At 32.3% G+C, this 8,871-nt stretch overlaps 1 protein-coding gene across 1 annotated transcript; it reads right to left on the bottom strand.

Annotated features, from left to right (window-relative positions):
* Window positions 1-6,733: 6,733 nt before the first annotated feature.
* On the bottom strand, window positions 6,734-8,082 carry LOC145018820 (acid phosphatase 1-like). Its single transcript, XM_078976666.1, has 3 exons — window positions 7,522-8,082; window positions 7,090-7,299; window positions 6,734-7,016 (listed from the first exon to the last, which is right to left on the bottom strand). Exons 1-3 carry the CDS (start codon window positions 7,944-7,946, stop codon window positions 6,839-6,841), a joined length of 813 nt encoding a protein of 270 aa, XP_078832792.1. The 5' UTR covers window positions 7,947-8,082; the 3' UTR covers window positions 6,734-6,838.
* Between the last annotated feature and the right edge of the window lie 789 nt (window positions 8,083-8,871).

Here is an 8,871-nt window from a genome sequence, read left to right as displayed (position 1 = left end):
CGCTTGTTGAGTAAACCTTGGCGACTATGGAGTTAGCGCTTGTTAAGTGAACTTTGGTGACTATGGAGTTAGCGCCAGATAACTATGGATTTAGTACTTGATAAATAAGCTTTGGTAGCAATGGAATTCGTGCCAAATTCCTTATGAATAAATGAATGAAGGATAGTTCGTTCTTAGGGTAAAACCTTAAGAAGATAATGGGGATGGGTAATTGGGTTGATTGTTTGCTGATTACATATAATAATTATATTATTGTGGGTTGAAAACCCTATATGCTCACCAGGCTCCCAAGCCTGACCCACTAAGTTTTCTTTTCATTACAGATAATGGCACAAGAGTATAAGTTGGTGGACTTGACGAGAGATTTTTGATTATAGATCAGTAGTCATAAATAACTGTTGTAAGATTTATTTTATATTGTTTATGCTTTTGGTCTGTATCGAACATGACATCCCAAGGTTTTATTACTTAATGAAAATACATTCTCTTTGAGAAATGTTTTGATAAATTTTATCATATTTTATTTTGAGAACAAATTTCGCAACTCTTTTAATCAAAAGATTACTCTGATTTTATAAAACAAAGCATACACAATTCGGTCTTTTCTGGCCGTGAAATTGGGGATGTTACACCAATCCAATGCAATACCAAGTTGATTAAGACTCAGATCCCGAGTACAGAGGCAGAGATAGCTGATATGATTCGAGTACCTTACACTTCCACAGTTGGCTCAATTATGTACGCTATGACCAGTACTCGCCCTGATGTAGCCTTCGCTTTGAGCATGGTTAGCAGGTATCAAGGAAACCCTGGTAAGGCACATTGGATTGTTGTCAAGAATATTCTTAAGTACCTACGAAGGACCAATGAATGGTTTCTAGTCCTCGGTGGGAGTGATGACTTAAGGGTGCGAGGGTACAGTGATGCTAGTTTTCAGACGGATCGGGATAATTACCGATCACAGTCAGGCTAGGTCTTTACCCTGAACGGAGGAGCAGTGACTTAGAAAAGTTCCAAGCAAGAGACCGTAGCTGATTCAACGTGCGAATCAGAGTACATCGTGGTAAGTGAGGAGTCAAACGAGGCTATATGGTTGAAGAACTTCATTGGAGATCTTGAAGTTGTGTCATCCATAAAGGAGCCTATGGAAATTTTCTGTGATAATGAAGGAGTGGTTTCCATGACCAAGGAACCAAGGGATCATGGCAGATATCGACATATCGACAAGAAATATCATTTTATTAGACATCGGGTAGAAGAGGAACTCCTCGTTGTGAAGAGGGTATCGTCAAAGGATAACCCAACAGATCCCCTTACGAAGGGACTGAGTAGGGTCAAGCATTTGAAGCACGCTAGGAGCGTTGGGCTAAAGGACGATATTATTTTAGATTAGATAGGTAGGAAACTTGTAAGAGATAATTTTGTATTCAACATTTGATGATTAAATAACGGTGTGTTATTTATCGGAAAGTTTCTATCTTGTGTTGATTATTTATCTGTTGTTTCAATTTTGCATGTTTTGACTTCCTGAATAATAGGATTATTCGAACAGTCCACAATCGCTCTTATGTTGGAAGTAGATATGAAAGAAGATTGTCATAAATTTGTTTGTAGATTGTCTTAAAGGCTTTAAACATAGAAAACGTTTGCTACAAAGTTTATGAGTGCTTATGAAATATGTTTTGAGCATTGGAATAGACCCACACTTGCTAGTATCACTTCATGAAAGATATCACAAGTGATCGCAAGATGATAATATCATATAATATTAAAACCTAGAGATATGGTTATTGTTTGCTAACTGATTATATATTGATAATGCGAAAACGCATCAGTAACTTGATGTTATAAAACGCATTATTGTGTGTGACTTAGCTAGTAGATAATAAAAGCATATAAGTCAAAGTTTTCTGTTCCTTTTATTCTAAGAGTATAAAAGCGATATCTTGGCCACTCGATGATTTGGTTTGACTTATGTGTCGGGCCCGGTCAGGATGAAGTTGATGTGTTCAACTGAGTTCTATTTCAAACAAATCAGAGATCGAGAAACAAAATATTGAACAATAAGTATTGTCGGCATGATATCTAGAACAGAGGATTATACGATCCCTTATTTGAAGGACAGGATTTTGATCAGAGTTGACAGAAGCGTATAAGAGCTATGATTACTAACCGGATCCAAAATTCGTATGCGAAATATAGTTACTAGACTTATCCAAGTGGGAGACTGTTGGATTAATGTCTAAGCTAGTAACTATATTTGGTATGTACTTGACCCGGTTATGCATAGTCCTTTTGGGTTGCCTTCACCAAAGCAACTTGACAAGGTAATTTGATATAAGAGAGAGGATATTATGGTTTATTAATAGAATAATATATTAAAGGAGAAATCATATTTATTTAATTAGTATTAGTCATAAATTAATTAGGAATTAATTTGGTGACTAAAAGAGATTAATTAAATAAAGGGGTATAAACTATCAAATGAATGATAGTTGAGTTTTGGGCTGGGAAACCTAATGGACTATAGGGGGAACGAAATTATGATGGGGATCCATCATATTTTCATCCAAGGCCTTATTCCAGAAGGTTCCTTGGGCTACTTGGTGGCTAAGGAATCCATTAGGGTTTAGGCTGAAACCCTATCAGCCTATAGTATAAATAGAGACCCTAGCATGCAATTTTCGGCCACTTGTTGAAAGGGAAAACCCTAGGGCCGAAATTAGCATCATCTCTCCTCTCTCATAACTGCCTTCTTACTTGTGTGGTGTTTGTGATCCATTAGAGGAATTACAATTGTGATTCTAAGCTCAAGAGAAGAAGAATTAAGCTACTATTTGAAGAGGTAAACATCTAGATCTGATGTATTAAGTTAATTTTCGAATTATGTATGCTAGATTAGGGTTTGCAAGTCTTGGATTCAATGCATGTTCAATAGAAAAACCTAGATCCAAGCATTAGGGTTTGTATGAGCACATAGGATTATTCTTATGCATAAAACCCATCAAAGATTACTCAAAGTCCTTTAGATTTTATATTAGGTCTCTTATGTAACCTTATTTATATGAGGTTTAACCTCACTATTTATGAATGAAATAATCTATTATCTTACATGGTATCATAGCTCTAGGTTAAAACCTTACTTCTGACCACAACTCATAACCGCCCTACACCTCCAACAACCTTCTCTAATAGTCGTTGGAGGTGTTGTCATTATGTTCCTTATTTTTCTGTTTCTACTCTTCTCCGCCTAAATAATAAAACAGTCGGATGAAACCAAACCAGAGCCCTTTCATCGTCTTCTTCTACTGCCCCGTCTACTTCTGCCTCCTCACCTTCCGCCTCCTCCTCGACCTACCACTTCTTCAGATCTCTTTTCCGATTCAGCCCCTTTCTGATGTTGTGGCTACCTCTCTCCGACAGCACCTTCTTTGTCGGGCAGCCTCTGATCTGCAGTCGTTTCTTTCTTTATCAACATTGTAGTCGTTGATCTCGCCGGTATTGGCTCCGTCCTCCACAGATCGAGCCTTCTTTCTTTCTCGCTGCCTTTCTCTGGATCCCTCTGCCACCGGTTGCATGATCGTTATCGTCGCCGCCGCTCCTCTCTTCTTATACAAAGGAACTGTTGTTAGTCGACGCTTCTTCTCTCTCCTTCTCCGACAAGCAATTGTTAGACGTCATCGTTATAGATATGACACCGTCATTGCCGCTATCTTCATTTATGTTATGTTTTATGTTTTTTTCTAGTTTAATTATCCCCTCCCGATCAAACTGTGGGGGGTGTTAGTGATTAGGGTATAGGCCCAAGTCCTTTAGAGTTTATATTAGGTCTCTTATGTAACCTTATTTATATGAGGTTTAACATCACTATTTATGAATGAAACAATCTGTTATCTTACAATATATACGTGTGATTCCTTTGAAGATCTTGAATTCCTTGAAATCACTTTGAAGGACTAGCACCCAAAGTAGAATGTATCCAATGGCTCACAACCAAAAGTCTAAAACCTTATAAAATTAAGGAGAGAGGAAAGAAGACTATGAAAACCGAATTCTCACTCTCAGATAGGTTAGGAACAAAATTGTGAATGTTCTAAAGGTCTATTTATAGGTGGGTAACTTGCAGATAAAGCTAATTTGAATTAATTAAATTATTTTCTTGCTATTTTAGCTCTTGAGGGAAAACCCAAAAATGATATTGTCATTATTTCTAAAGTTATACTAATTTAGTGGCATTGGACACCTATCTCCATCAGTAAAAAAAAAATGTTCTGATAAAAATAATAGTATGCTGCTATTGTTTTTTAATATAAGTATGCGGTTTTGAGTTAAAGATAAAAATATGTTTCGATTTCGGTTTTGTAATATAAGTTTGGAAATTTTATATTGGTTCCATATAAAATTTTGATATTTTATTTTAAAAATCTATTTAGTTTTATCCAAATTTGAATATATTCCTTAATAAATGCATCAACTTTTCAAAGCAAAATTTTAAAAAACTAAAAAAAACAAACAAACAAACAAATGTATGTTAACTAGTAATCAACTATGCTGCTACATATACTTAAATTATTATCCATATGAATAATATGACATTATTTCCATTCAATTCTTTTTTTAAGTTATTTTTTAAAGAAAAATAAAAATATTTTATATGTTTAAAAAGGTTAATGCTTTAGAAATAGTATTATATTTTCTATGTTTTAGTCTTTTGCTTTTTTTATTTGGTTTATGGTAAATACTAATTATTACAAGATTCAATAGACTTCTTTAAAAATTCACAAATGGTCCTTAGGCAAAATTTCATGAAATGGTTGAAATAGTCATTATCTAAAATTCATTCAATTTAACGGATCCATCTAACGGACATCCATCAGAAATACCACTTGAAATGCAATTTTGGTACAAAAAGACCATCCATGCAAAATAATAATAATAATAATAATAATAATAATAATAATAATAAGGACTATTTTGGGAACAAAATCATCAACATAAAGACCATTTGTGAAATTGTGTAAAAACAATTATAGATTTAGACAAAAGTACATAAATGGAACCAAATGTGACATTTCATGTAGGATTTAACTGAAAAAGTTAACATCTTTAAACTTTAGCCAAAAGGAATGTCTCAATAAAAGACAATATTTTAAAACCACAGAGACCATCTATACAAAAAACTTCGTGAAAAGAACTAGAGTTGGTTGAACTTGTAACCACAAGGACCATTTATGTAAAATTTTCTAATCTCTTTATTCTAATAAAAAAATAAGTTTATTCTCATTTTGTCACTTGTCACCTATTAGGTCTCCTAATTAATATCATGTCACTTATCAATCTATTTATTCTCCATTTTAAATTTCCATTCTAATTACATTAAACTAATAACATTAAAATAGAAATTAAAATAAAATTAATACAGATTATAAGGTGATCTAATTATTTATATTAACAATTGTAATTTTATAAAACTAAAAAAATATCTCTGAATTAATACTTCATTTAAAATAATTAATTAATAATTTTGAGTTTTTTACTATAAAAGTTTCATTAATTTTGTAATCGTGATTTTCATAGGTTATAAACTAGTCTTTAATATACTAACTTACAAACATAGTCCACGTTTGCTTAAAATAATATGGTTGATTCAGTTTTTGAAATGTTTATGAAGTTTTTCATAATGCATTTATTGTGAATTTAAGCATGTGTTTTACTTAAAATTTTAAGATTTATCTTATGATCAAACTTTCAAAAACTAGATCAAACTTAGAGCATCTCCAGCTCACTCTCATTTTCCATTTTTCCCCTATTGTTTCCCTCGTTCTACTTCGACCGTCTCTCATTTATTCCCCCATTTTGGGGGATATGAATAATATTACACCAAATATGGTGTTATACTATTCATTTCTTCCAAAATGGGGATGAACTTTGTTTTAGTCTTTCTGTTTGTATAGTTATACATTTCTAGTTTATTTTTACCTACTAATTATAATTTAAATGTAATATTTAATACTTATAATATTTTTTTACATATTAAATTATATTAATTAATTATAAATATAAAGTTTGTTTTTTTTTTCATCAAATTCATATAAAAAGTTAAAACATATTGAAATTTTAAAAAACGATAACGTATTTTACAAAAGTTTATAAGTATGTTATAAATATAATTTTATTTATTTAATATTATTGTAATGAATATATATATATATATATATATGTTCGTTAAAACCAAATTAACAGAGGTATGTTTGACAATATATGTAAGTTAGAAGAATGAAATATACTAGAAATATACTTTGTAGGGTAAAACATGAGATAAAAAAATAGAATAGAGTAAAAGATGAAACACTATTTATCTTATTTTTTACTATATTTTTTAGGGAAAAAATGAAAGTGAGTTAAAAATAGTCTGTAATGCATAAACGACGATTTTGTAATTTACTATTTGTAAAGCCGTGGGATGCACTATTGCAATAAAAAGAGAACGCGTATGTTGAAAATTGAGAATAAACCAATTTAATACTTGTGTAGGTTGACTATTGAGACTAAACCAATTTAAGACATGTGTATTTCATCGTTAGAGGCACTAAATCCACGACACACAAACTTAAGAACGAATTCCGGAAAGTTTCAAAAACCGGATAAAAATTAAGATTTTGAGTAAAACATAAGGGCTAAATTTGTAATTTACTCTTTCTAAAACGTGGGATGCACTTTTGCAATAGGAAAATATCATAATCATAAATCATAAAAATTGAGAATAAACCAATTTGGTGTTCATTTACATACACATTTCAAATCCTTACAATTGTCACAATAAGAAATATCCAAGCAATCAAGATATAAAATACATAGGATTCGATAGCTTAAATGATCTAACAGATAAAGCTGAACCTATTAAGTCACTCCATTGATCACCCGAGTTTCCAATAATCCGAAACCCCTCTTCCATAATCTCCTTCCTCTTATCAGATTTAAATGCAACCGCAGTTTTTCCATGATCTTCATTTCCTCTGTAAAAGAATTCAAATACTAATTTAACAAAAAAAAAAAATAAGAAGAAATTGTTTCATTTTGAACATTTACCTCAAAATGAGTCTTTCCCAGTTATGAAATCCAGCCTCGATCAAATTATTAACAGTAATATTCCTTTTGTTCTCCGTACGTCCCGTTAACAAAAATATTTTAAACCCTAATCTTAAAACCTCCTTATAAAGCTTCAAACTTGGTTCAATTGTTGGTGCCACTCCTTCAAGAACCCATTTGTCAAATTGAGCATGGTCGAAAATCTCCAATCTGTAAAATCCATGATGTTAGGAAGTAGGGTATTAGGGTTTATTGAAATTTGAATCATTGTAATTGAGAAAATTCCTAAATCAAAACCACATTGGATCACCAATCAAAACCCCCACATTGAAATGAAACGATATTGAAAACCCATACGTTGAAATTTACGAATCCCATCGTTTAATTGAAATTAAATCAAAACTGAGAATCAGAGATGGATAGAAAGCATACCCGTAGCCATGTTCAGCATAATAAGGTAGATTAGAAAGCAAAGTTTCGTCAATATCGAAAATCCAAGCATCCATTCCATCTCCTTTCAAATCAATACTCTTCGCGAATCGTGCTGCTTCATTAGACACCATTTGGAGATCAATCTCGTACGAACGACCCAACATGTAGTCCTTCACGTAATCGATACATTCATCCGGGATCGTTTTCCATGGACTCAGATTATTCGCCTCCCCCGCGACTCTCCAACCCGTACACCGTAATCGAGTTTCTTCGATCGAGCTATCGCACTGGGGTTCCACGTTTTGTGGAAGTTCGATTATCAAAGGTCGTGGAAATAGGTGAGGATCTGTGTCAGAATGCTCTTGACAGAAAGCTACTGAAAGAAGACCCAAAAATAGGAAACTTCTGAAGAAACTCATGTTCATAAAATCAAATTAACAGAAAATATTGATGATTGATAATGAATCGGGTGTTAACAAAATTTGAATTGAGTCTAATTGGAAGATGGATTGCTCGCTAAGAAAGGAAAATTGATTCTTTGTTTGTAACAGTAAAGACTTGGCGAGGAGAATATGAATGGGCATGCTAAACGTATATTCCATTTATACGCGTATTTGGTTTTATCTATAATTACACTTTAGCCCCCTAACGTTTGATTTATTGTACTTTGAGCCTTTTTTTTCATGGGACTTTTCTTATTTTCTACAACAAAAGTTACATAAAGTAAATATAAATATAAAATTAGAATGTAATTGCAGTTTTTGTCAATATTTTAAAAACTTATCGAACCAAGACGATGGGAAATGAGGAGTTCAATTGTCACTGTTTTATGTTAATTTCTAGACCATATCATACTAGACGGTATCTTCAAAATCTAAATTGAAACGGTATTGATAGAATCGAAAAAAAATCATGTAAATTGGCTATGTGTTTTTTCTTATGTTCTTGTATTGATATATAAGTTGTTGTTACGTGTATTTTTAATGTTTGAACTTTTGAATACCAGTTTTTTGGTTTTGTGTGTGTGTGTATATATATATAGTTTTTGGAAACGTGGTTGAACCGGGGGTCAAACCGGAAATCGGTTACCAAACCGGCTTAATTAAAAAACTGGATTTTAAAACATTGGTTTTTTCATATCAAAAAAATTAACGTTATGAGTATTGTTCATTAATCTAACGACTCGGACTCTATTATCTAATATAATAGGATTATCAGAGTTACTACTAAAACATTGTCAAATTTTATTAAGTCATAAAATAAAAACATTTTATAGGATTTTAAGAGCTGTCACGATCATTCACATCCATTTCAGTAGGCAGGAAGGGCACGGAAGCTACCGTTTCTAGA

This window comes from Lactuca saligna, chromosome 9, assembly GCF_052625555.1.
Source record: "Lactuca saligna cultivar CGN05327 chromosome 9, ASM5262555v1, whole genome shotgun sequence".
Taxonomy (NCBI): domain Eukaryota; kingdom Viridiplantae; phylum Streptophyta; class Magnoliopsida; order Asterales; family Asteraceae; genus Lactuca; species Lactuca saligna.
This window is presented reverse-complemented; position numbering and strand designations above follow the sequence as displayed.